Source organism: Penicillium taxi (assembly GCF_028828555.1).
Source record: "Penicillium taxi strain IBT 34144 chromosome Unknown utg000004l_segment0_segment0, whole genome shotgun sequence".
In the NCBI taxonomy this organism is placed as follows: Eukaryota; Fungi; Ascomycota; class Eurotiomycetes; order Eurotiales; family Aspergillaceae; genus Penicillium; species Penicillium taxi.
This window is the reverse complement of record NW_026643206.1, coordinates 619,019-644,825: the sequence shown is the minus strand read 5'-3', so window position 1 is coordinate 644,825 and position 25,807 is coordinate 619,019. Positions and strand designations below refer to the sequence as shown.

Genomic DNA, 25,807 nt, shown 5'->3' with positions numbered 1-25,807 from the left:
TACCCGCAAATTTATGTTGTCATAGTGGGGCCATCGGTTCCAGACTTAATTTGTATTCAATATAGGTACGGTTCCGGGGTCAATTATACCGCCGGAAGACCACAATTCCTGAGAATTTCCAGGGCTGGCAACTGCTGAGAAGAGCCGAGGATAGTGAAATGGAATCCGGAACCGTCTTGAAATCTGTTCTTACCAACATAATTAAGTTGATGGCGGGAACAGTACACTCCGTAGAAAGTGTTTATAAGTCGAGACTGTGCCATTACTCCAGGTATTTCACTCCGTCATAAAATTATCATAAGAATGCCTATCACTGACCATTCCAAAGTGAGCTTTATTCGATTTTCTTCTAAGGTTACTCTTGCGTCATGCTCACCGTTTAAATCTAGAGTCCCCAGGCCTTTGTGCTGCATCCTGGAGGTAAATTTACTTTCGAAGCGAGCATCAAACCTACACTCCAAACAGACCGAGATGTCATTGTTCAAGTGATAGCGACTGGTATATGTGGTTCGGATGTCCACTACTGGCAACATGGTCGCATTGGCCGGTACGTCGTGGAGAAGCCCATCGTTCTTGGCCACGAGTCCACCGGAATCGTGGTAGAGACCGGGAATAATGTCGACGGCCTCAAAGTAGGTGACCAAGTCGCTCTAGAGCCTGGTGTCGCCTGCAACTCTTGTCACTTCTGCCGTAGCGGCCGTTACAATCTATGCAGTGCCATGAAGTTCGCTGCAACCCCTCCATACGACGGCACTCTTGCAACTTATTACCGCGTTCCTGCTGAATGCTGCTTTAAGCTTCCACAACACATTTCACTGCGCGACGGCACCCTGGTCGAACCTCTTAGTGTGGCCGTGCACAGCTGCCGTCTGGCTGGTACTATGCAAGAGAAGAAAGTGGCAATTTTCGGCGCTGGCCCAGTTGGTCTGCTCTGCTGTGCTGTTGCGAATGCGTTCGGTGCTTCAGTTGTCATTGTCGCCGATGTGGCTCCTAGCCGACTCGAATTTGCGCTCAGAAACGGTGCTACGCACACTTATCAAACAACTACCGAGTCTCCAGAAAAGAACGCTTCCAGACTACTTGCTGTTGCTGGGCTAGAAGCTGGAGTTGATATCGTCCTAGATGCAACTGGCGCCGAACCATGCGTGAATGCCGGTATAATTGCTCTTGCTCAAGGTGGAACATTTGTTCAGGTGGGATTGGGCAAGCCCGATCTTACTATTCCTGTCGGTCAGATCTGTGACAAGGAAATTGTTCTCAAGGGCAGCTTCCGGTATGGACCTGGAGACTTCCAATTGGCTGTTGGACTTTTGAACTCGCGTCGAGTTAAGCTGGATAATCTAATTACCCATGAGTTCCCCTTTGACCGGGCTGAAGATGCCTTTGAGAATGTTGTCAGTCGTTCTGGTATCAAGAGTGTGATTTATGGACCGGGTGTTGATGCTGAGCTGGCTAAGGCTAGTCGGTAGGAGGGATAAGCATATTCACGCTGCCATAAAATAACGAGATAAATATGAATTCATGTACTTTGTATGAAAAATCTCGAAAATCCCATCTATCTCCGCGCAGCCTGCCCTTAATTCTCTTAAACCGTCGCCATGGGCTAGTTTTATCTCTACGTTATTTTCAGTTCTTTTACTCTCTTTAGATAGCTAGGCATATGTATAGAAAAAAAGCAGGATAGTAAAGATATAAGCTCATGCGTGGTTCGTTCTGTACAAGAATAAAAGACCTTTATTCAGTAGAATGCTATCAGACCTAGGTACTTTGTTTCACGGAACATCCAATTTCATTTGAACCTAAGTCTTACAAAGGTACCTATGGACATCTTGTCTTCCACGTTTTTAATCAAGGAAATTTACTTGAGGAATTTTTGAAATGAAGGAATCATAAATTATTGTTATTAATACTGAAAATCTAAGGCAGAGTGTATCCTCCATCGACAAGAATATCAGCACCAGTGGTGTAGCTGGCAGCATCAGAGGCAAGGTAAAGATAAGCACCCTTAAGCTCATGTGCCTCACCCTCACGTCCCATAGGGATCTTATCCTTCCAGATGTTCTTAGTGTCCGCAGCAACAAAGCTGGAGATCTCAGTGGCAATGTAACCAGGAGAAACAGAGTTAGCCCGAGCAAACTTCACCCACTCAACAGCGAGGGATTTGCCTAAACAAATTAGTAAGATTCATTGAACAGTTAATTGAAATTGCGATTCAACTTACAAAGGTGAATAACTCCGGCCTTAGCGGCATTGTATGCAGCTTGTAGCTGGGGAACGTTGACAATGTGTCCACTCATTGAGGCTGTGGCGATGAAACTACCGTAGGTGAAGCCCTCGAGCTTGTTGCCGTTGATGTCTGTGCCTTCGATCTTCTGTCGTCGCCAGTGTGCGGCGGCGGCACGGGCACAGTAGAAGGTACCATCTAGGTCAGTGCCGATAACATCGCTGTAGTGGTCTAGGGGAGCATCAACCATGGCGCCCTTAATCCAGGGAATGCCAGAATTGGCCACCAGAATATCCAGGCGGCCGTTCAAGTCCTTGACTGCGAGATCTACAGCCTCTTCAACGGCCTTGGAGTCCTTGACATTGACTTTGTATGCCTTGCCTGGACGGTTGTGGTGAGTTCATGCATTTAGATTTTGGTTTCATTCAACTTACACTTAACGCCATATTGGGCCTCAATCTCGGCTGCACGCTCAATGGCCTTGGGATTGGAGTTATACCAGATGGCAATGTTAGCACCGGCCTCGGCGTAGCCCTGTGCAACTGCGAGACCAATACCAGCGCCAGCACCGGTGATAATGGCAGTCTTGCCCTGGAGACTAAAGAGCTTTAAGAGTCCAGAGTTTGTGGGGGCAACAGTGTTGCCGTGGATGAAGTTGCCAGCGGCGTTAACAGGAGAATCGGCCATTTTGAAGAGTTGTGTATGTATGTTACTTTGAGAATAGAACTTTGGAAAGTAGATAGATCCATGCCCCTTTAAGAAGAGTACGCCAACGTGAAGGTAAACATGGAGGCCCTTAGTCGGAACCGTGGAGCTACTCGGAACCGAGTTTAGCTCTCTGGTTGGGCTGTGTTCCGCCGGAACCTTTACTCTTTCGGTAAGCCGGCTCAATTTAACCGTGTACAATTGTATCGTGTCCTCTCGTGAATCGCCGACCGGGCTATTTAATATCTCGTTTCGGAAGGCTAAATGTGTGTTTAGACATGCAACTGGCCGACTTGCGATCAATGCCGTCATTTATGGAGCTCAATGACATGGACAATTAAGTTAAATAGTATGCGTATGTACCCACTATCACCCCGCAGGTCTCAGACATCTGCTCCATTCCATGCTCTATCCCATAACCAATACATCCCACTTTCGCCATTCCCGAGATACGGGTCTTCAATCCCCAGTGGGGAAACGCCTAGTTCATTCCAATCACATTCCATTGGTTGGGATATCGGTTGGTGGGCGCGATTCTCTGCAGATTCGCGATGATCATCTCCAATGGATGGTGTGACGTGAGAGCGATGATTCCCGGCAGGTAAAACTAAGAAAAAGAACGGAAATTAGCTTGATTCACACGATATCTTGGAATTGAACATCTACATACCATATTGAACTGTCGTCAGGCTTTCGTTAAGACGAGAAGCTCTGCTAAGGTCAGGCAATAGTTGGCTTCCTGCTGCAGGATCCGAAAAGCATAACACTCCATCCAGTGGTAAACGAAGCGTGTCTTCCACTGACATGATAGCTGAGTCTGTTGGCATCTGCCTGAGATTCTGACCTGTTGGTTCATATGGTCCTGCAATTGGCGCAAGAATCACTTCTGATTCTCGTCGGAGGAGCATAGTGACTACGTTCTTCAAGATCACGGTACTCTGCTTGGAGAGAGCTGTCCTGCTACCAAGAAGTTCCTGTAAGCGCAGAATGCGAGTGATAGTGCGTTTAACCATCTGCGCTGTGTCGGAGAGGGGGTCAGAAAGAGCCATAACTGTCAGCACGATGGCAGCATTAAACAAATTTATAGCAAGGAAGGCGACGAGGTGGCTGTCAGTGGCCAGTTGAGCGAGGGCTGGCAGTTCCGTTACTCGCGAGGTTCTTACCGCTGCATCCATCCATAGTTCCGAGCTGGCGGTTTGTGCTTCTGGAGGAGAGGCTCCGAAGGTTGAGTTTGCATAATGCAAAGAAGTGACACTCGGGTGATGGGGTATTGAGTCTGCTTCGGCATTCTCGGGAGACCGGATCTTGGTTGTAGAGAGGTGGTCAACGTGTCGTGCAAGGAGAGGTCGATGTAGGACGATGAGGAGATTGTCATACGTCAATTGCAGGGACAAAGACTGCAAAGCATATGCCCTGGAACTCGGTCGACCATCAGGATGAAAGTCCTGATCGAGATCCAAAGCTAGTTGGCTCGGTAAGCAGGATCGCCACCTTTTCAAGCTTTGTGTGACTTGTTTGACCAGTGTAGCGTACGCATCGCCTATTAGGCTTTTAGATGTCCTGAGCGTGCGCGAGCCAAATATGGTTTCTAGTGCCGGTGAAGCGATCAAGTAGAGTTGGTTCAGCTCCCTTTGATAGGTTGAATAGCAAATAGTATTGCTTTGACCGGGTTCAAATGCGACAAAAGTCGGGATCTCGAAAACGTCCGCTGGGATGCTCACGTTGCAATCCTTGTCATTAATTCCTAGTGGTCTGCCATATGTGATTGAAGCGAACCGATCCCAAGTGTAGATGGTCCACCAGACTCGCTTTCGCTCCTCGATGTTCTCAAAATCTCCTCTTGACGGCTCGCGATGCATCCCTAGAGCCTGAGACATTTTGATAGTTGCGCCTAATAGAGCAAAGGAGAGATTCGGACGACCATGGTAAACATGGTGTGATCCCAGAAGGATGCAGGTTTGAACTGCAGTGACGGAGGGTTGGTCCATCAACTCAACCACATTCGAATCAACGAATTTGAGAAGATCTAGACTCAATTTACGAAAGTATTCCTCATTATTGGCGGAATCAGTCATCGTCTTGGATCGATACCAGGCTGCCATGCCAAGCATCACTGCCAGTAGAAGCAGAAAAGGCCTCTCTGACGGATATGCAGTGCCATCGGCGACACCATGGAACATCTTGCGGAACTTTGACTCGTATATTGCGAGAGAAAAGCAATGGATAGAATCGAAATAAACTTCTAGCAAATCACACATAACGTCGTAAGGGGGTAAAGCTTGACCCAATATGGAAGTTATCGGGGAGGGTTCACCAGTCCTTGCAGAAGAAGTAGTAGGAGTACTTGTACTTGCTCGAAAGCCTGGAATCGCGGAGGTTGTTTGTTCATCGATGGATTGGCTCCCGAGCTCACATATCCTCTGGGCAATTCCTATTGCGGATTCTGCTTCGCCATAATTAAACGACGGCTGAGCCGGATGAACATTTGCTGAAAAGCTGACGGCATTTGCATCTAAAGATGCGCTCAGTTGAATTTGATCATTAGTTTCTGTATTGCTAACATCGTCATCTACATCTCGCTGTTCATGATGAGTGCCCCTCCGGGGATTTGACCGCCTGTTGGCTTTTGGGGTTTTCTTTGGTCCAACACGACTGAGGACAGAAACTCTTATTAGTTTGAATCAAAGCTGGCAATACAATTTGTGCCTTACTTTCGTGGTTTATGTTTCTGAACGGGTGCCGGAAGTGCTTCACAATCCACATTGGCCCGAATGCACAGCGAGCAAGGTCGATAAGGGTCACACTAGATGAAGATGAGACAAAGCCTAAAGAACTGGAGAAGATCAGACTCCTAGATCTTACTCTGGATTTATTGCGGCGACATCTTTCGCAAGCTTTGTTAACTCGTGTCGGAAGCACGTGTCTTGATCGGGCCGATAAGCCGTGATTATGAAACTCATCAGCCATCAAGTCAAGTACAATTATATTACTGATGAGTTCTCAATTCCATTGTAGCCAAGGCCCAATCGCAGGACAATATTGACAGTCGTCTGGTTTCCAATCTCATTTACGGGGTTTAACTCTGATGAAAATTAGTCAGAAATTCCCCACTACTTGACCCCACTACAGTAGGAGGAATTATCTAGAACATCTATTATTGAGAGCACTCGGAGGAGACTTCCAAGGTTCAAAAATATAATCGATTTACCAGAAAATCTCAACCCTCGGTCCTAAAGGTCTTACCGTCTTAAGTGTTAACTTGACACTAGCTGTTGCGGAGTAACTAGTAGGTCCGATCTACCAAAGTATTCCGACCCCGTCATGATGTATCCCATGCGGATCAATTTTAAACGCCAAGTTTGTGATAGGCGTGTTCTGCATTTGGAAGCCCCTGGGTTCGGGGTGCGGGGGGATATTTAGACCGATGGCCGTCTCTTGCTGGTCACATAAGTAAACTCAACACTTCAAATTCTACATTGCGCAACCACATCAAGCCACAATGGTAGCTACCAAGAGACAACCAAGCAGCCAAAGATCCCGATTCTGGCTATACTCTACGACGCTGCTGATAATATCAGCTTTTTATCGATTCTATCTTCATAATCTAGTCTTGTTGGCCGGATACGGTCGCGTCATTCAACCTGTCGAGGATTTCCCATGGGATTGTCAACGCATTGATCATCAGCTACTTGAAGGCTGCGAAGATATCTGGCTAGATGAGGAAGGCCGAAAGCTATACGGTTCCTGCGCTGATATAGCCTCCCGTAGGAGTTGGTCACCCAATGGCAACTCATATGACGTGTCTGGGAGATCACGCACCGATCGTATAGTGGTTCTGGATATTGACCGCCCTGGATCAGATGGCTTATATGGATTACGTCAATTGAAAAAAGCGCCCGAGTTTCAAGGAGACCTTGATCTTCTTGGCTTTGACGCCCGCCGCATTGGGAATAGACTACGGTTCTGGCTCATCAACCATAAGCCGCCTGTTGATCCTACCACGGGTGAATTTCTTGACGCCAAAGCCGTTGGAGCAAACTCTACTGTGGAAATATTCGATCTGGACGATGGAGGGGATACCCTGGTTCATGTGAAGACCATATACAGCGAAGCAATCATCTCTCCCAATAGCTTGGCAGTTGATTCTAATGGAGTTGGTTTCATGGTCACGAACGATCAGAGCACTAAGATTGGAACTTTCCGAAGTCTAGGCCTGATTTTTGGAAAGGGGAGCATTGCCCACTGTCAATCGGATACCGGGAACTGTCATATTTCAGCTGAGGGCCTTACTTTTCCTAATGGGATTGTCAGGGGACAGGATGGACTATATTACATCGCCCATTCATCAACTGGGGATGTATCTGTCCATGAACTCTCTGGAGATGATTTAATTCAAGTGGACAAAATCCCGATAAACATGGTGCTTGATAATCTTTCACTCGATGCATACGGTAATGTGATTGTGGCTGCATCCCCGAACCTCTTCAGCTTTGTTAGATCTGTTCAAAGCCCTTGGACCCAGAGTGCATCGACAACTATTCTGAGCATTGGGAAAAGCCAAGATGAGAAGCCAGGATACAAAATGTTCAAAATGGTAGAAGATAAAGAGGCCAAGCACCTACCAACAAGCTCAGTCGCCGTACATGATACCCAATCTGATCGCCTATTTCTAGCTGGTGTATTCTCACCATTTATGACTGTATGTGAGAGAAGAAAAGTGCAAGTTTAATAGAGAGTGCTACATCGGACATCTCCGCTTATCGGATATCTACTATCTATGTTTATATTTACTTATATTTAGATATTTAAATACTTATCTCGCAGGTCTTAATCTTATCTTATTCCCCTCTTTTTGCTCCCCGCATGAATCGATCGTCCCATACTCTTACTTCTTCATTTAATCTCGTTGAAATTCCAGGGTTAGAACTTTTCGATATTTGTGTAATTCATACTTAGCGCAGCATGGTTCAAGAGATCAACCCAGCCTCCGCCGCTGTGGAGAAAGATGACTTGGTGATACCTGTAAGCTCCACTTACCGCTATAGTTCCCCACTCTTTCCCTGAACAAAAATCCAGCTTATCGACTTTGGCCCTTTCTTCTCCGGGACTCCGTCCGATAAACACTCCGTCGCGCTCGCTATCACAGATGCCTTTAAGGCTTCAGGGTTCGTCTACCTCAAATCTCATGGGATTACACCCTCTGTGGTATCGCATGTGTTTGCGTCTTCGGCACGCTTCTTCCAACGACCCCAAGACCAGAAGGACAGTCTAGGCTGGGAGACTCCAGAGTCAAACCGGGGCTACATCACAATGGGGCGGGAGAAACTATCCACCGTTGAAGTTGACAAAGTTGACATTGAAGGTCTCCGAGCAACTCTCCCGGATCTGAAAGAAACAATGGAGATTGGTCGGGAAGGCGTGGACGGTCTACCGAACCGCTGGCCTGATGAACTCGACGATGAAGGCAAAGACTTCAAGAAAGTCATGCTTTCATTCTCTGAGTTATGCAAGGACCTGCATCGCCACGTCATGAGTGCTATCGCTCTGGGCATGAACCTCCCAGAGCACTTCTTCGATGAGTTTATTGGTGGAGGAGATAATACACTTCGTCTCCTTCACTACTCACCGGTGCGAAAAGATGTCTTCAAAGACCATCCCGACCAAGTTCGTGCTGCGGAGCATACAGACTACGGCTCTATCACGCTACTTTTCCAGGATCGTCACGGTGGTTTACAGGTGCGCAGTCCGAGGGGGACTTTTGTAGATGCGACTCCAATCGCCGATACCATTGTCGTCAACGCTGCAGATCTGCTAGCTCGGTGGTCTAACGATACTATTAAAAGTACCCGCCATCGTGTCATTCAGCCGCCTAGCCCTGCAGGCGAAGACTCTGATTCTGAGACTTATCCTTCTCGGTATAGCGTTGCATACTTTTGTAACCCTGACTTTGATAAGCTGATTGAGGCTTTACCCGGGACGTATGGTGAGGAGATTGATGCCGTGAAGAAATATGCAGATATTACTGCGGGTGATTACTTGGTTCAGCGACTCGGAGCCACAGTTTGAGCTGGCATCAATTGATGCTGGGCAGCTATGGAGCCCAAGCTCAGCATGTACTTAGAAGATGCCACACGTATGTGCTCCGCAGCGCTCCAGCACGCTGATATATCCTTTTGCACAGTTTATCAGGGGCTGACTATGCTAAGTTTGACTATGTTCATGGGTATTTCTCATGCTGATCACGCGCTGAAACACGTGTCAGTTTTTACTATACTGCTACTTTACATCTTTTTTTCAATGGATTTCACGACCATTTGCGCTTCGCAGTTTTCAGATCTGACGTATTTTCCTAATGTTGGTGCTTCAAAGAGTTCTGTCTATCTCTCCGAACAAGTATTCAGTATGATCTTCAACTGTATATTTGTCCTCTGATGTATAATGATTGGACTTCTATCCGCTAGTAGCACCTGTCGAGATCAAGTTCAACTCTTAGATGAGTCTTAATAAGCAGACGGAATACTGCCCAGTCGGCCACCATCAGTAACTATAATCGTACCATTGATATAGCCACCCGAAGCACTCGCCATCCAAATAAATAAGCCAGCAAAGTCCTCCTCACTCCCCGATCTAGTCAGAGGAATTAAGTTTGCTGGTACCGAATTATCCCAAATGCCACCATCGACATCTATATTTTTGAACATGGAATCAGACATTTCTGTATGATACAATCCAGGAGCGATGCCATTGACACGAATGTGGTATGGCAAAAAGTTCGTAGACAGGCTCTTGACAAGGTGAGTTACGGCAGCCTTGGAGGTATTGTAGGCATAGTTATTTGGCACATTGCGATTGAATGCCGCAATCGAGCTAGTGATGATGACCTGTGCTGTTGGTGGAGACAGAACGCCCGGCCGAGGAACAGGACGTCTCTGATTAGCCGCTTCCAGCAAGGGCAGGAACGCAACGACAGTATAGTAGGCACCTGTCACATTGACGTTCAACACATTTGTGAAGTCTTTCATCGGGAGTGCAAGTAGCGCATCTCGGATCTCGGATAAAGAGTGCAGGGAGCCATCTACCTTGGGCTTGGGTATCACTTTGGAACCCAAGGTACCGCTATTCGCGAACAGGATGTCCACATGACTGGTTTGTGCTGCGACAGCTTGGTATGCTGCCTCTAGGGACTCTTTGGACGTCACATCACAAGCGACTGGGATTACTTTGGGGCCGGCTTGGGAAGCTGTTTCACGGAGTGCGTCCTCGCGACGGCCGAGGACGAATATTTTTGAGGCACCGTTTATCGCTAGAGCTTTAGCTACAATGCGACCCAGACCTAGATGACTGTTAGCTGTTTGTTTTCTTTTTCTTGGTGAGTGGGCATCGACATACCACTGCCTCCACCTGTGATGACTACAACTCGATCTTTGACCGAGAACAGCTGGGTTGCTTCAAGGTTAGACATGTTGAATAAGTCTGATGGTTCAGTTGGTGAGAAATAGCCTTGGAATGGGACTTAGATGATATTTAGGTGTGACTAAAGAGATCAGAATGGGTTGATGCACCATTTATGTCGCCTTCTCTTCTCCGCAGCACATCATTACAATCCGTATCTATTATGTACGATAACGGAAATAACGGGGATAACAACGTGTAACTAATTAAACTTATCCTGTTTTGTGATTCAATGATTTGGGCCACTTTAGAATTGGCTGACTTGGTATTTTCTTGGAATGTTCAAATAACCCATGTCCAGTCACTGACCTATAGGCTTGAAGGGAAAAGTCGAACTAGGTGAATTGGAGACTATTTGAGACTGTTTTTTTTTTTTTTTTTCCCTGCATCTGAGAATGTATCGTTAGTGTTTTGTTGGCGGGGCCGATTTATCACCAAGTGTCTTCTTCCCGCCAGCTCAGCCTCTCCAAGTTCCCCACAACATCAATCCCCCATGGATACCCCGAGAAATCGAAAGCAGCGCCGTGCTGCAGCTGCAAATTCAGAGCCCACCGAGCTAGGCATTCCTCTTGCCCAACCAAATCGAGACCGCCAGCCAGAAACAAGGACCTTATATGACATCATTGCAGAGCGTCAGGGTGAGCTCATGGGACAAGCTGAAAGCACAGCGGCTGCCAAAGGATTGAAAGTTGGAAATAGATTACCAGATGCAGTAAAAGGAGCGAGGTTCGTGACTGTTGATGAGTCGGGGGATCTCGTGGACACGGAGGAGGACATCAGCTTCACGACAAAGCCGGAAAAGAGGAAAACTGGACGCAAGATACACGACGAAGGCGCAACTTCAAGCACTAGCGCAAAAGAAAAAGAAATCATCGATCAACCTCTCCCTCCTCTAGTCGATACGGTCCTCCTCTCCTTCCCGCTCACAACCCTCCACCTCACCCTCGCCTACCTAGCCGCGTACCAATACGCCGAAGAAACAAATGTCCCGCGCCTGATACGAGATGCAGTCATCTTCACATTCCCACTGCTGACACTTATCGTCCACTTCTTCCATGGACATCTTATCTCTATCAGAATACCCGGGAATTGGGGCTTTCTCAACGCGCCGCCTGTGAGCATCATTCCGCTCACAGCAGACAAATTTTCTTTCTCCTTTCTTTGGCGCCTTCTATTTCCGCCTACCATTCGGACTCTTGTCTACCTTCCCATTGCTGCTCTCCTTGGCGCATATCTCATTGCCATCACGAATGGAGAGCCATACTATGCGGTTATGAGAAAGGCACCTGCGTATGGCACTATGTGGGTCTGGTGTATTTTGGAGATGTCTTTCGGGCCCGCAGTTCTAGGTTCAATTGGACCATTGGTTTGGGGGGTATTTTATATGGGCTATGGCATTTTCTAAACCCTCATGAAGGGATATTGTACATTTTCTATCGCTTGTCACTTGCATTGTTAGGTTGTCCGCATTTATTTTGCGAAATTATAGAGTGGGGGTTTCTTACTTGTTATACATCACATGGTGATCTTCAAAAAGCTATCTAATTGACTCGTCGTCCCGAAGCCATTCTCATGTATCATAATTGCAGGACCAGCACTCAGATATAATGTCGCCATATTTGCGCATCAGGGATTCAAATGCCACTCCGGCTGTTTGAGAGCCGCCAATAGTCACATCTAGGGATAAAAGCCCTTTTATAAGACAGTCGATATGATGGGCCGCATCGTCGAAGCTGAGATCCCCATTGTTTAATCCGTCGACCTTGCCTACAGGGAATTGCAGGTCGATTATATGCTCCACGGCCTTTTCTAGAGATGCTACAACCAGGCTCGGAGTGACATGATATGCAAAGATTGGGACTTCGGCACTCAAGCCGTTCTGAAGGTTAAACATTTCCTCGTCGGGCAAGGAGAGCATAGTTTCAATATTTTGAGGGACAGAAAGTGCAGCCTCGCTTCTGTAGGTATGCAGTCTTGCGTTTACCTCGGAGCCACAATATTGATTGATCTCATTGGCAAAGGGTTTCAATTCTTCGGCAAGAATAAGAACTCCAAGATCCCAGAACGTCATAGTGGAAACTAAAGTGTGTTAGTAGATTTGATGTAAGGAAAAAGTAAAATTTTCGCTTTCTCACCAGAAGATATCCTGGAGGGAATTGAGAGATTCTCAAAGTTCGCTCTGCAAGTGGTCATAAACGGCCGATATAAGTCGTTGAATCTACCAACGGCTGTCACTGCCGAGGTGATTGCTTCGAGTAGTTTGGGAGATAGATTTATGGAGCCATTATGTACTTTTGGAAGAGCGAGTTTCACGTCCACAATATTCTTGTATACGCAAAATTTCTCCAAGGCCGCCTTTCGGCATATGGACGGGATTTTGCGATCCAGGTCTTCCAGGTCATGATATGTTGGCCGTGAAGAAGATGACTCACTATCGATGAAGACTGTACGTTGTGAGTTTTCTGATCAAAATGATCGACACAAGAAACAGAGATCATACCGTTTTCTTCAATAAACAGCGAAGGCAGATTGCCTTTGTAATTTGTTGTGAGTGCTGCCCCAGTATCGCGTAGAAATCCACTCCAGCGGATAACACTTAAGCTGGCTTCAGCCAAATTAGCATATTTAGAGAAAGAGCCAAGTGTAGCGCAATACTGCTTCACAAGTCCATCCAGCTCGCGAAGCTTTTGAAGGCCATGTCTGAGTATTTCATGTGAAATATTGGTTCCATCCTGGTTGATATTTAGTTTTGATGGAACAGCAGTCCCAGCAAACATAAGACATGCAAGGACGACACGAAATGATCGAACAGAGTTTGCAGCTCCGATTAGAGATTGAGCTCTAAACCATGCATCTGTGTAGTTATCTAGTTCAGAATCTCGATCCCCATAAGCACATTTGGCTGATATTGGTAGCCATTGGAGTGAAAATACTCGTATTGTGGCTTTGAGTGCGGCATCCGACTGTCTTCGTGCTTCCGGCGTCAGCCTGTTACCGTATAAATCACCCAAGTGATCGAGAAATCGAAAGCATCCAATCAGAGTCAAGTTGCAAGAGTCAGACTCCAGGCCGTCGTTATTTCTTGCAACTTGACCAGACGTTTTAGTAGAGGCTAAAGGTGAGGCAGCTTGCAACATCAGAGCCGAAGAGTTGACTGCGGGACTCTGCAACTCAGAAGGTGAGGACGCATGTGTGCTGTCTGTGAAATCACTCTCTATATGGTAGCGGTTTCCTGTTGCATACATGTTGCACTCATAGTCCATGAATCTCGAGGCGGATCCGCTAACAATGACATTGAAGATTTGTACAAGCCGTTCATCAAGAATACTTGCATCCAATTTCGAGGTAAGTAGATGAATCGGACTATGCAGCAAGTTGCCTGTTAGGTAGCTTCTCGCATATGTTTCTGACGGCTGTCTGCATAGATGACTTGTCACAAGAGACTGGCCTTCCTGTTGAGTATTTGATGTGGACATAGTATTCATCTGTGCAGGCTGAATCATTGAAGATTGAGCATTTGTCGAATTATAAGCCAAATCAGTGGCAAACAAGGGGTCCAAGTCCATGTCAAGCCATGATGAGAAGTCATTAATGATCGGGTCAATCAAGTCATTTGAAGCGTCCGTAAGCCCCTGAAGACCTCGGTTGAAACCAGGAAGTTCGCTCTGTGCCACAGATTGAATTTCCTTTGCGGAACTACGGCCTTTCTTTCGCAGCCTGCCTGAAGTGCCCCGGGAAGTCACAAAGTCAAAAGTACATGCATGCCCTAGACGGCGGCAGACGGCACATACAGAGTTTGTATCATCTGGGAAGAAGCAGCGACGTTTCGAGCGTCGGCATGGGTCACAGCTGGTGTTCTGGCGACGACGTGGCTGATCGGAAGAAGACGCCACTGGAGTTGAGTGGTTAGACATAAGGAAAGAATACCATTGCAAGATTAACCTCTTCTATCGATGTAGTTCACGTCAAGCCAGGACCTCAGGATTCAAGGTTCAAAATTTTAGTCACTTTCTTCTAACAAAAACAATGACCATTTTATGTTTTCTTAGTAAAAATTGAACCTTAGTTGGAACATGAAGTCGGGGCCGGATATTCGCTAAGATCTTGATGCCTGAACCTCCGATGTTCTCAGGCATCAACATATTATCTCCATGTGACTCCCTGAAGTTATTCACCTATCACGTACTAGCGGCAATTACTAGTATCAACTGATAGATCAAAATGATAAGGACCGAAAATTAGCTATCATTACATCCCAAGACGCTACGGATACAGTTTAGTGGTTAAGGCTAACAAGTCTTCCAGCCACTAGTGAGGGTTGAGACTGGCTCTCGGCAAAATCAAAACTGTGATATCAGATACAGGTTGCATAAGCCTCTAAGATCAGCCCTAGATCTGAAGTGCGATTAGTGACTGGATTTTTGCTGAAATGCTTCAATTTTAAAGACCTCATTAACTCGACCAGGGATTATCATTCATGAATAGAATGAGGCAATTCATATTTTACATCAAGCCGTACCGATGTCCTGAAGTCCTCGAAAGGGGCTTAGATATGTGTACTGTAAATACGAACTCATATCTAGGTATCGAGGGAGTCATTTGATCTGCAGGCACTCGTATTCATGAATCATGGAGTTGAGTTGGAAGTTTTATTGATAATATCTGCGGGCACTTTCTACCTAAATACATACAGCAATAGTTCTTCAACATTCAAAAACCTTAACATTGGGAGTTTCCAAGGCCGCTTACACATCTTCTCCAGCCGCTCGGCGAATACATTCCACAATATAACCGGGATTACTCAGGAACGGCGAATGGCCCTCGTCGCATCGCTCAACGAAAAAGTTTTCAGGACTCTGAGCGACTATCCGTTCCTGGACAACAGATGGAAGTGCTCGATCATTCTTACAAACAATATACGTGCATGGAAAATCGTAGAAAGCCGAGTATGTCGCAGGGACAGCCAGTGGACCCGAAGGGAAAGATCCCAGAAGGGAGATGGCTTTTTTGATATCTTCAGGAGTGCAGCCATTGTAAAGGACTTCGCCCACAACCTTCTTATCAAGATGCATGGCTCCATCCTTGATAATGTTAGCCACCGTGCACGCATATCTATCTTTCCTGGGACTATGTAAAGTGAGAAGAAGAATTCGGAATCTTTCATACCGCTGTAATATTCAATCCTGGGCCAAGCTTGGCTTGAAGCTCTTGTTTCATCCGTTCGATCTCTTCTTCCTCGGGACTGACTGGAACAAGTTGCTCGAGATGAGTTTTGCCCGCTGGCAGAATCATGGCACAAATATAGACCAGCCGGAGAACAGCTCCTTTCAAGCCCTGTCTCTCACGATCATCTTTTCCAAGTCCCTGAACGGCCTCGGACATGGAAACTCCGCCGAAGGAGTGGGCGACAGTAATGACGTCTTTGCCAGTATTTAGATATCCCAGAATGACGTCGCGAATCTCTTGCGCATCCTGGTCCCAGCTGGGGTGTGGAGGGATAGAGTCCACTGAGGGCAGTGTCACACCCACTGCTTCGTAGTTGACCTTTTCCAGTCCATCAATCACATGTTGGTAGTGCTTGGGTCGATGCCATGCACCCGGAACTATAACAATCACTGGGTTGGACATTATGGCTGTTCCATGCACGAGTGAAAGGAAATAACTTATTGAAACAGGAATCAGGACCTCACAGATTGAATATATGTCTTGGAAACAACATATCGAGTATATTTATAAGGCGTTCTTCACTAATCGGACCCACGGAAGCTGATGATCAACCTTTATTGGTCAAATCAGCTCACCGGAGCCGCTGATCGGTTCCGCTCTATATGGATATCCGCAGACATTCACTCCAGAAAATTGAACATTCCGCAGGAATGGAGATTTCTGTATCAGGTGAGATTCCATAAGTTTTTTTCTGATCAAATGCTGTAACCGAATCAAACTCATAGATACTACGTAAATACTAGGTGTATGCATTATAATCTGTAGACATCAGGAATTTGGTTTCCGAATATACAGAGGTACCCAGGACTAGGTATAGATTTCATCTGCATATGGGCAAAAGTCTCACCTTGGCGACTCCGGAAGTTTTTGTTTGATTCAAATGCCTACCCAAGTGGCTAGCAAGTCTCAAGGACAGGTACACAGCCAATATTGGGACATTGGAAGGGAACTTGGTCAGAGATTCAGGAATGGTCATTGAGTATCATTATCATTAGAACTGATAAAGAGCTGCTTGGGATACACTGAGTAATAAATGAGATCTTGGTGCAACTTGCGGTGAGTAAAAGTACTTAGGTAACTAGGCTTTCCAATACCGAGGTCATTGATTGGAATTGATGGCACGCTAGAAGATATACCTTTGTAATATTCAAATTCTGGGCGGGTTGAGTGGAGCAGCCCCGATATTTAGTTACGGAAGAGAATTGATCTCCAGCAAGTGGTCAAAGCAAATTACGCAGCAAAAAAAAAGGGACTACTATCTTCATAATTTATCGGACTTCTGTTCATATCATCTAGCTTATATTTACAAGTTGGGATGTGATAAAAGGATTAGACTTCGGTGGACCAGGTGATCACCACTCGGGATTAATCAATAGTACCAAATTCTACCAGCATACTCTCAAGATTGGATTGTTCTATCGTGGGTATTCCGGAGCTCGACTGACGCGGTAGTTTATGAAAATTCAATTGAGGAGCTTTTATAACACTGTGAAAGTGGCCAGAACTCAAGTCTGTTGATGATGGATATGTAACGCATCTTTCGATTAATCGCGTAGTATCCTGTTAGGACATCGTCTCAGGATTTAGGACATATTCTATTGAGAGTGGAAACAGACGGCGTGGTTTAATAAGGGTTTCGTCTTTCATGATTTCCTCCTTTTCAGACGCACAAATACTCGAGATGTCTCTTGGATGCAGGTCTTCAACGTGTTCCTTTGAAAGATTAAACCGATTAGCCATTCTATACTTATGAAAAAGTAAGGAGAATCTGATAATACCTCTTCTTTCACAAACGCGGTTTCTGGAAGTGGTCGGTTACAGGCTGACAACCTTGGCAAAAGGAGTTCACCTAATTTCTCATTATCTCCAAGTTGAAAGGCGAGAGCCACATCATCAAGCAGTTTTTCAGAAGCATTAAGCTCATCCAAAGTATTTTTGAGGGCTGATTTTCTCCTCCGATCTTTATTTTGATCAAATCGACATTCAGTCTTTGCTGCAACGCATTTGCAACATGGATGATTTCCTTGACACTTCATATTGTGAATTCATAATCGCAAAGTATCTCAGCTGGTTCATATATACCTTTGTTTTACGCTTTTGGCAAGCTTGACATGCTGTCGTCTTTTTTTTGACCGGAGCTAGCGGTATAGATCTGGCTTGTTGGGAATGCTGATCAGTCGAAGCCGTACCATAAGGCTGTATATAGCGTGCTGGATCCATGGTTATATCTTAGCGTAGAGGTTTCAACATAAGAAGCTCTTTTTTAATGACGAAGATAATATTTGCGTGTAAAATAAACCTGGGTGTGACAATCATCGTATGAGTGATACAAAAATGATTTATCAATTCTGTCTGCAGATATGACGCCTAGAAACATTGATTATAAGAAAATCAATTATCGCGAAACAGTTCAAAGGACTCTAATGAGTCACAACAATAGAAAAAGCTCAATAGAATACAAAGAGTGATGAATCTTGGACTCTCTATACGTGATAGACTCGTGATATACCCCTCGGTTCTCCAAGAATCACTTTTGAAATAGTATCAAAAAGGAAACTTGAAATAAAATATCATTATAGGAGCAGATGCCTTAAGCATTAAGGCTTTGTTTAATTTCTCGAGTCGTACAAAAGCTGCATTTTAATATTCATTCTCTTATCATCTACGATTACTTATTTTCCGTACTACATCTTGAGAGACAAGATAAAATGCATTATGTTCAGATAGTAGAGATGACCGTTATCATCTAGCTGCCACAGATCAGTAAAAGGATATGTCTCACTTATGTGTTTGATGCTGATATGTCAAAGCCTTTTGATATTATATTAAAACGGTTCTTTTCCAGTCTCAGAAACTGATTGAAGAGATTATTTGAGTGTGATAGGATGAATACCATTGATCGGTTCTCCTTTGAGAATTTAGACGGTTTATTACCCAAAAATATCTCATTGCTCAAGATAGATACACAGGCTGCCCTTGATCACACCTGCCTCAAAGCTTCTTCTGAGTTTTAACGTACATTGCACATCATAATTTGGCGGAAAGAGACTCCTTTGAAATTTTCATGGAGGTACAGTACTTTCTGAAATTGGTGCCACCACCTTAACTTTTTCATTATTCTCTCCGTCCCTCGTGCCAAGTGGTAATGGTTTTGATTAGGTGGCAACAGGGATTTCCATAGAAGAATAAGTTACAATGTAGTAAATCTTTTAAAGGTTCAGCCCTGATTCTAACTTTTTTGCCCCATGACGAATATGACTCAATTATTTTTTTAACGCAGAGCTCAGCACGAATAATGTTCGAGCTTTTTAAGAATGTTCGTGTTCGTGTTCGTATTCGTGGCCACTAGCTAACGTGATTCCCGATTGTGTGGTCATCCCGGTTGTGTGGCCATCCCGGTTGTGTGGCCATCCCGGTTATGTGGCAGTAAAGGCTTAACCATAGCTTCTACACCAGCTTCTGTATTAGATATTGTAGTGGAGACTAGGTCACCTGATATTAGTGGAGATTGTGTATTTAAGCATTCAGTTGATAGATTAGACCATGAGACCACCTTTACCTTCTTGAGCTACCCCTTGGTTCTCCTTTCTCCCACACAGCCCCTAGAGGATAGACTCTGACTACATCTACCATACTCCATGATTTGGCTGGGTTCGCAGACTAGCTAGGATGTCCCTGTTCCCCATATCAATATATATACCTCTTTACCACAACTCTCTTCAACAACCACTTCCTGAATCCCTTCCAAACTTCCTAGACTACCTTTATAGGTAGCCTGCTTCTTACTTGCTGCCCGTTTTTGGGTCTATTTTTTGTTCGCTCCTTCTAAAGGACCACATCAATCATATAGAAAAATATGATGATGGGTGGTTCGAATAGTCCGATCATAACCAATCTCATCGCTTATCCAACTATTCTTAGATACATTGACATACTAGCTAGCTTGCTTTAGTAGAAAGCTAAACCAAGAATGCTGGAAGACTTTGCCTTTAGAAATGATATATGGTGGTAGAGAAACTCCAGAAGCCCTCATATATTCGATAATAATAACCCATTCGCGATTCCCAGCTTATAAAAGAACTCTCTGACCATGGTATTCAGTAGAGGTAGCAATTTTTTGAGCTATATTTATCCCTATTACGAACACAGATTCATGAAAATTAAAGATATTGTCTAAATTGATGCCATAATCTTGAATCGTTCTTTCACCCAATTTAAACCTTGGCTCAATAATCCTAAGGTCTTCTGAGAGAGCCCTCTTATAATCATATTTCTGAGAAAGACGTGTAGTCAGATCCGGAAGACACTTAATAAACTCTGTCGGCCAATTTTTGCCTATAGAAGAGGTGGTTGAAGAGGTGGTTAAAGAATGCGATTGGAGTAAAAGATTGGCCATATCTCTTTAACATAGATAAGATAATAGGGATTAGCCACCTCTTAATAGAATTCTCTTTAGTATCAGTAAATTTATGACGAGAATGACGTTTCTTAACCACATTTGAAACCCCGTTCATACGATGTCAGAGGGTTGATCTTGGAACAGAAAATGAGCATGCAGCAGCTAGGACCGAGGGAAATATGCCATTTTGATAGCCTGAATAGTTATTACAACACGACCCTCCTGTTGATCAAATTTTGTCATTTTTGGGAGTGATCTGGAGGCATGGTGGTTGTTTGAAAACAAAGGGTTGCTATGGGGATTCAAAATTTTGATGAGGTGGCCACACAACCGGGGTGGCCACACAACCGGGAATCAAATTAATGTTTATATTCGTGCTCGTGGCCGCTTCCATGTGTTACTCAAAGAAACTAATTCAAACCCTGCGAATGCTTTTGGAGGTAGAAATAAAGCATAAGCCACTGATTGGGTATTTGTTAAGCTTTGATAAGCAAGGTAATAGTTTTCTGAGGTGATCGAGTTATCGACTTGAAGCTAGAGTTGTGTATTGATAGATGGATTAGGCCAATATCACCCCAATCCGCTATTTGAGGTCTTAATGCTGCGCATATGCTATTTTCGAGCTGATTCTGTTGTGGCTAGTTGTCCTGCTTTTTGAACTTTGATTAAAATCTCCTTTAAGATATCGACCTGGTTTAACGCTGTAGGCGCCCAGATAGTGGAGGAGCTAAAGCATGAAACCCCGTATCTTCTATATGGCTATTGCTCTATGAAATTATGTTAATTTGCATTAAATCTGTATTTCCTTGTTTTCAAGGCGGAAAATACTCTGAAGTAGTGCCCGAAACTCATCGACTTCCTTCTGTAAGAATCTTTTCTTTTATTTGCTGTTGAATGAATTTTTGTTCCAGATAAAACCATCTAACCAGACCATACTAGGAGCAGACCGGCCTTCCACCGTCGCACTTAGTTTCAAATTTTTTATAGGATTTACACACCTGAAAGGTACACTGAGTGCCAAATTCTCGCTTCTCCTGTCGTAAGCGTGGGATAACGAGCTTGCCTAACGTCTTATCAATATATCAATTGGAGAGAACGGATTAAGCAGATGAAAACTTTGAAGCTTCGAGAATAGTGATTTACATTGGCCTGAAGAAATTACTTAGGGGTTAAGTCATTTGCCTGGTCAGATTATTGTGCTCTTGATTCATATCTAGAAATCTGCGAAAACGACCATTCTCTCTTTTGAATCGCTGATTACCTATCTAAAAGGGGCTTCCTCAGCATAAAGCTTTTATTATGCTGAAGTGTAATCGACGTTATCTCAAAATGATCCCAAAAATAGATAAGATATGAGTTAGATATAATGGGGAAATACAGATAAAGATCTTCCCACATCAAGTTTCTATGATAGATAACAAAATAGAGTTTTGGGATATGACAAGTTAGTTCTTGCAAATCTGTATCACATAGAAAACTACACTAGCATCGGCGAGTTTTCTAGATGAAAATCACATTCCTTTGTATAATACTAGTCTACTTGAAATTGATAATCCTCATACTTGGGAGAAGCACTACCGAATACCGATGAAACTATTACTAGTGATATTCTTCCATTTCTCGAAGCATACGGTAAGTATGAACTTAATGTACCACCATTGCGGCCGTTTGAATTTGATCACGAGGTATTGTCATCCATTGGAAAAGGCTAGTTATTTACACAACAGGAGTTCCCTATAGAAATACATACATTATAAAAGTAGATGATCGAATCAGATTAATTTCCCTGAAAGATCGAACGATCAAAAGATAGAAGGTTAAAACATAGTAGTATACATATAAAAGTTTACTAAAATAAATTGTCTCTGACTGAACTCTTGATGCTACTTCAAGTATTCAAGTAATACAAAGATTCCTTCTATTTTTTTAATTAGCCAGTACTTTACGGACGGAAATAGTTCAGTAAGCAGAGATACTGCATATAATAATCGCATCACTTCACCTGTTTGATCCTCACATCTCAGCATAATTTTGCACGGAAATTTTCTGCGTCAACGAAAACAAGTGTTATTTTTGCAAATATTTTCCATCACCTGAAACAAATTCGTCAATTCAGCAAGCTATATATAGCCACGCGCCACAACTATGATTGATCAGCACTCCCAACAAGCCATTTTCACTCTGCCAGCTAAGATCAGTATGCAATCGACCTCCTGTCAGGCTTGTGAAAAGTGCAGAGTAGATGTAGATACACCCTTTGAGATTTGGCGTACCTCTAAACTGACAGCTTTCAGTGTCAAGGAAATCAACCATGTTTCAGATGTGTTGAAAAAAGTACTGAATGCCAATTTGACCCAAATCTTGATCCAAGGCTCAAGAATGCAAAAAATAAGCTCAATGCCAATGGAAAGCTGCTTGATAATATGGCTCGAGCCTTTCATGTTGGAGACAATGGGAAACTAGAACAGCTTCTTGCATCAAGATTACGAACCCTCCCGGAAATGACAGAGGATTCAGCAAACGAGAGGAAAAAGTCTTGAGCAAAAACTAGTTCGTCCGCTTTTGTTCTTTAAGATGCTTTAATTTATGAAAGCCAGAAAATATGAATTTTCAATTACCAAAACAGACGATAGCATTCAATTACTAAACGATAGTGATTCGTTCAATGATTTCCAATTGATAGAAATGGGTTTAGATGTCTTGCCAAGACTTGAGGTAATCTAATGGAATTTTCTCGACGATAGCTTAATGCTGCCTATGATACAAACCAATAATGAAGGCATTGATGCAATTATTCGAAATGCTTGGCTTATGCACTATGGCAGCACCCCGGATATGTTAAAGAATATTTATTCATTTGACGTCGAGATAAGACAAAATGCTGATAATACCCAGATACAGAGCCAATTGCTTCACTAAGAGGGCAAATCAGGGAGTAGAGAAAAAGATAGGAGAGCAGGTAGCAATCGTGTCCTCAAATGCTTGCCACGAATCCTCGGGCTTGGCCAGAACAAATTGCCAATTATATCGTTAATAAAGCCTGTCTGTTAAGTAACCTTGTTATACACATGGGATATTGGAAATGGGAGATAAGGCTTAGCTGTGCTGAGGCCTTGTATTCAGCATATCGATGAGTATCGGCACTCGTGGATCCTATCAGAATAGTCCTTTAAGCGCTGCCTACCCCAAAACTTGATGGTCTTGTCGTCAGAGCTAGATACGATCTCCGTGCCATCCAAAACAGAGCAGTACAGGTTGTCTACACTTAAGCCATGATAGAGCTTGAGTATTAGTGAAGAAAAATCTCCATAGAGGCTGAGGGGCAAGCGTTGAGTTTTGTCCTCAAACCTAAAAAGTGAGAGGTTTATATAAGCACCTTAGCGCCCAAACCCATCAAGCTCGATGGACTTTAACTCTGAGAATTTCTGTTTGAGGGAACTTATTGGAACGAATATCAGCTGACATACCAAGATCATATGATCTTGGCATGGCAGCTACTATATCTTCTTTCATCTGAGCATTTTAGAATGACACTTCACTTTTACCCAATATGCATACACCTATTATATACGTACAGAAACGATATCAATAGCTGTCTGCTTCGGTAATAACCTAGTCAACCGACAGAACTAAATTTGCAAAATCGAGGAGGCAGGGTCTTAATTGAGTATTCTGAGCAGTTTTAGAAGTCCTAAATTGTGTGGGTGTTGTAAGTCATGGTCGGGTTTTTGTATGTGGTGTAATTTTAGAGAGCACGTCCATAAGTCGTGACCATAGGAAAAAAAGCATGATAGTCAAGAAAGTCAGCGGAATTGATACCGCCCATGCGATCCAGAAATATGGTGAAACCCCCAGCTTCTTAGAATCATCGAGGTAGAAGAACGGTGTACTTAAGAAGGTCTGGACTCATTAGACAAAAACTATGCGTGATAGACAAGGCAGATATTGTCTCTTACCGCCACTGCCGTGCAAGGCAGAAACACCATAGTAAGAATGGCAATGTTCTTCATTACTTGGCTGTCGCCTTTCATGGCTTGTGAGTCAGCCTGAGTAACCACGTTGAAGGCCTGATAGAAGTGTCAATATTCGAAGTCTGCTCTATTCAAGATGTAGATAAAAGAGGTTTTGATAGACCTACCAGATTGATAATCGATTCTGTCCGCTTTCCCAAACTTTGTAGACGTAGATCGGTGGATCTGAGAAGCATCTTTGTATATTGAAATCCCGCGAGCGTTGAACTTGTCGAAATAGAGGAAGACGAGATCACATTTTCATAATGAGATGAGGCCGCGTTCAGCGTCTCTGTAAACGCTTCAATGGCCTCGAGCAAGTAGATTTGGTGTCGTTGGATCCAGTGCATACCAGGAAAATCTAGGTCGTCAGTATTCAATCCCGAGTTTCTGCTGGCCGTGCTTAATACTTTCTGAGAAGAACAATCAGCTTGAATTCCTAATGTGTTTATTCTTGTCCAGTGACCGAGTAGAATTTACCTTTTCCGCAGGTGTGAAAACATCCGCAATCTCCCATGTGAGACGATCAATTTGCTCATATAAGACATCAAATACGACATTCAACAAACAATGGGGGTCTTCAATGATCTCCTCATAAACCATGCACTGAGAAACAAGCTTGAATCTTTCATAAAGCTCCTTGCGGCTACCAAAGGTAATCAAATCCACCGAAGTAGCTTTGCTCTCCTTAGAGGGCCGGGTTACCTTTAGACAGTAAGCAGAGCGAACCCAGCTATAATCCGCCTGACTGGGATCGCTTTCATTCTGTTTATTTTGATTTATAATCTTTTTCACGCCGTCAATGTTTGCTGTTGGAATATTTTTACATAGGAAGTGAAACCACGTGTCTTGCCCGTATTAGCCAATCGAAAAGAAACATTAAGCATTCACATACAAGTTGTACCCTCGACACCATGGGTGGCGCCAAATGAACAAGCAACATCTTGTCTTCTTTCTGCTACAAACGCTCCAGGGATAGAATAATGTTTGTATAGATCAAGAATTTTTGGTCCCCCATTCCGATGAGGAATATCAAGGGATGTGAATCTAAGATTCTTTAGCAGTGTAGCCAGCCGGTGGACAATGATAACTTACACAATTCGAACTGCCTTTTCAGGGCGCTGCGCAAGATCGGATACCTCGGGCCATCTAATCTCCGCACCACTGGTTCCATCTGTTGGTCTTAGTACTGCTCACAATGATAAGGGTGTTGGCGCTTACTTTCTAGCCATTCAAAGCCTTGATACTTTGGGCTCCGACTTTTGGATATCCACGAGGAGGGTAAATGTCGACGGGCATTGAAAAAGTCTTTCTCAAACTCATCATACTGGCGTCTATTCCATTCCGAGTTTAATGTAGCATTTCCTGGTGACAGAAATTGCATTTCTGATTCTGGGGCTAGGGGGTGATGGACGCTTGCCAAATCGGCTTCTGTGTAGGAGAGGACAATGTGCCATTTCGAGGCTAGGTGGGGGATTTGACATAATGCGGCTGAAAATCCCAGCATTGGCCCCTAATGCTAAGTCGGGCATTTCAACCCCAATTTAGTATTCCGGTTGACCTGTTCCTAGGGCAAGTGATCATCTGGAATTTATTTGCTCGAGACTCGGCCAATCAACCAGGCCCGCCACTGCACGAGACAAGGCTGGCTCTATTCATTGGACTAGGAGGTTTGGTTACGCCAACACCACGCAATGACTCAGGTCAGGGCATTGAATGCATCAGATCTCATCGAGGATGTATCCCGACGGAAGGACTCCACTTTGAAGCCCCGCTCTTTGCCTCATTGGG

General features: G+C 44.2%; 8 protein-coding genes across 8 annotated transcripts; 3 read left to right on the top strand and 5 right to left on the bottom strand.

Annotated features, from left to right (window-relative positions):
• Nucleotides 1-303: 303 nt before the first annotated feature.
• On the top strand, nt 304-1,469 carry N7495_005146 (NAD(P)-dependent alcohol dehydrogenase; the record flags this gene model as incomplete). Its single annotated transcript, XM_057207797.1, has 2 exons — nt 304-327; nt 390-1,469. The coding sequence occupies 2 exons, from the start codon at nt 304-306 to the stop codon at nt 1,467-1,469; spliced, it is 1,104 nt and encodes a 367-aa protein (XP_057061571.1).
• Nucleotides 1,470-1,917: 448 nt separating this feature from the next.
• Nucleotides 1,918-2,911, bottom strand: N7495_005145 (putative carbonyl reductase; the record flags this gene model as incomplete). The annotated part of the gene is made up of 3 exons (XM_057207796.1): nt 1,918-2,165; nt 2,222-2,605; nt 2,659-2,911. 3 exons carry the CDS (start codon nt 2,909-2,911, stop codon nt 1,918-1,920), a joined length of 885 nt encoding a protein of 294 aa, XP_057061570.1.
• A 401-nt stretch (nt 2,912-3,312) lies between these two features.
• Nucleotides 3,313-5,109, bottom strand: N7495_005144 (fungal specific transcription factor domain-containing protein; the record flags this gene model as incomplete). The annotated part of the gene is made up of 2 exons (XM_057207795.1): nt 3,313-3,536; nt 3,600-5,109. 2 exons carry the CDS (start codon nt 5,107-5,109, stop codon nt 3,313-3,315), a joined length of 1,734 nt encoding a protein of 577 aa, XP_057061569.1.
• Nucleotides 5,110-6,428: 1,319 nt separating this feature from the next.
• N7495_005143 (uncharacterized protein) lies at nt 6,429-8,995 on the top strand (the record flags this gene model as incomplete). The annotated part of the gene is made up of 3 exons (XM_057207794.1): nt 6,429-7,628; nt 7,886-7,951; nt 8,006-8,995. The coding sequence occupies 3 exons, from the start codon at nt 6,429-6,431 to the stop codon at nt 8,993-8,995; spliced, it is 2,256 nt and encodes a 751-aa protein (XP_057061568.1).
• Nucleotides 8,996-9,429: 434 nt separating this feature from the next.
• Nucleotides 9,430-10,391, bottom strand: N7495_005142 (SDR family NAD(P)-dependent oxidoreductase; the record flags this gene model as incomplete). The annotated part of the gene is made up of 2 exons (XM_057207793.1): nt 9,430-10,262; nt 10,319-10,391. 2 exons carry the CDS (start codon nt 10,389-10,391, stop codon nt 9,430-9,432), a joined length of 906 nt encoding a protein of 301 aa, XP_057061567.1.
• Nucleotides 10,392-10,874: 483 nt separating this feature from the next.
• N7495_005141 (uncharacterized protein) lies at nt 10,875-11,786 on the top strand (the record flags this gene model as incomplete). Its single annotated transcript, XM_057207792.1, has 1 exon — nt 10,875-11,786. One exon carries the CDS (start codon nt 10,875-10,877, stop codon nt 11,784-11,786), a length of 912 nt encoding a protein of 303 aa, XP_057061566.1.
• A 165-nt stretch (nt 11,787-11,951) lies between these two features.
• On the bottom strand, nt 11,952-16,009 carry N7495_005140 (alpha/beta hydrolase; the record flags this gene model as incomplete). Its single annotated transcript, XM_057207791.1, has 7 exons — nt 11,952-12,460; nt 12,517-12,825; nt 12,882-14,098; nt 14,173-14,273; nt 15,073-15,082; nt 15,131-15,462; nt 15,548-16,009. 7 exons carry the CDS (start codon nt 16,007-16,009, stop codon nt 11,952-11,954), a joined length of 2,940 nt encoding a protein of 979 aa, XP_057061565.1.
• Nucleotides 16,010-23,688: 7,679 nt separating this feature from the next.
• On the bottom strand, nt 23,689-25,400 carry N7495_005139 (uncharacterized protein; the record flags this gene model as incomplete). The annotated part of the gene is made up of 8 exons (XM_057207790.1): nt 23,689-23,697; nt 23,826-23,906; nt 23,963-24,073; nt 24,145-24,429; nt 24,497-24,864; nt 24,912-25,063; nt 25,112-25,190; nt 25,238-25,400. 8 exons carry the CDS (start codon nt 25,398-25,400, stop codon nt 23,689-23,691), a joined length of 1,248 nt encoding a protein of 415 aa, XP_057061564.1.
• Nucleotides 25,401-25,807: the final 407 nt, after the last annotated feature.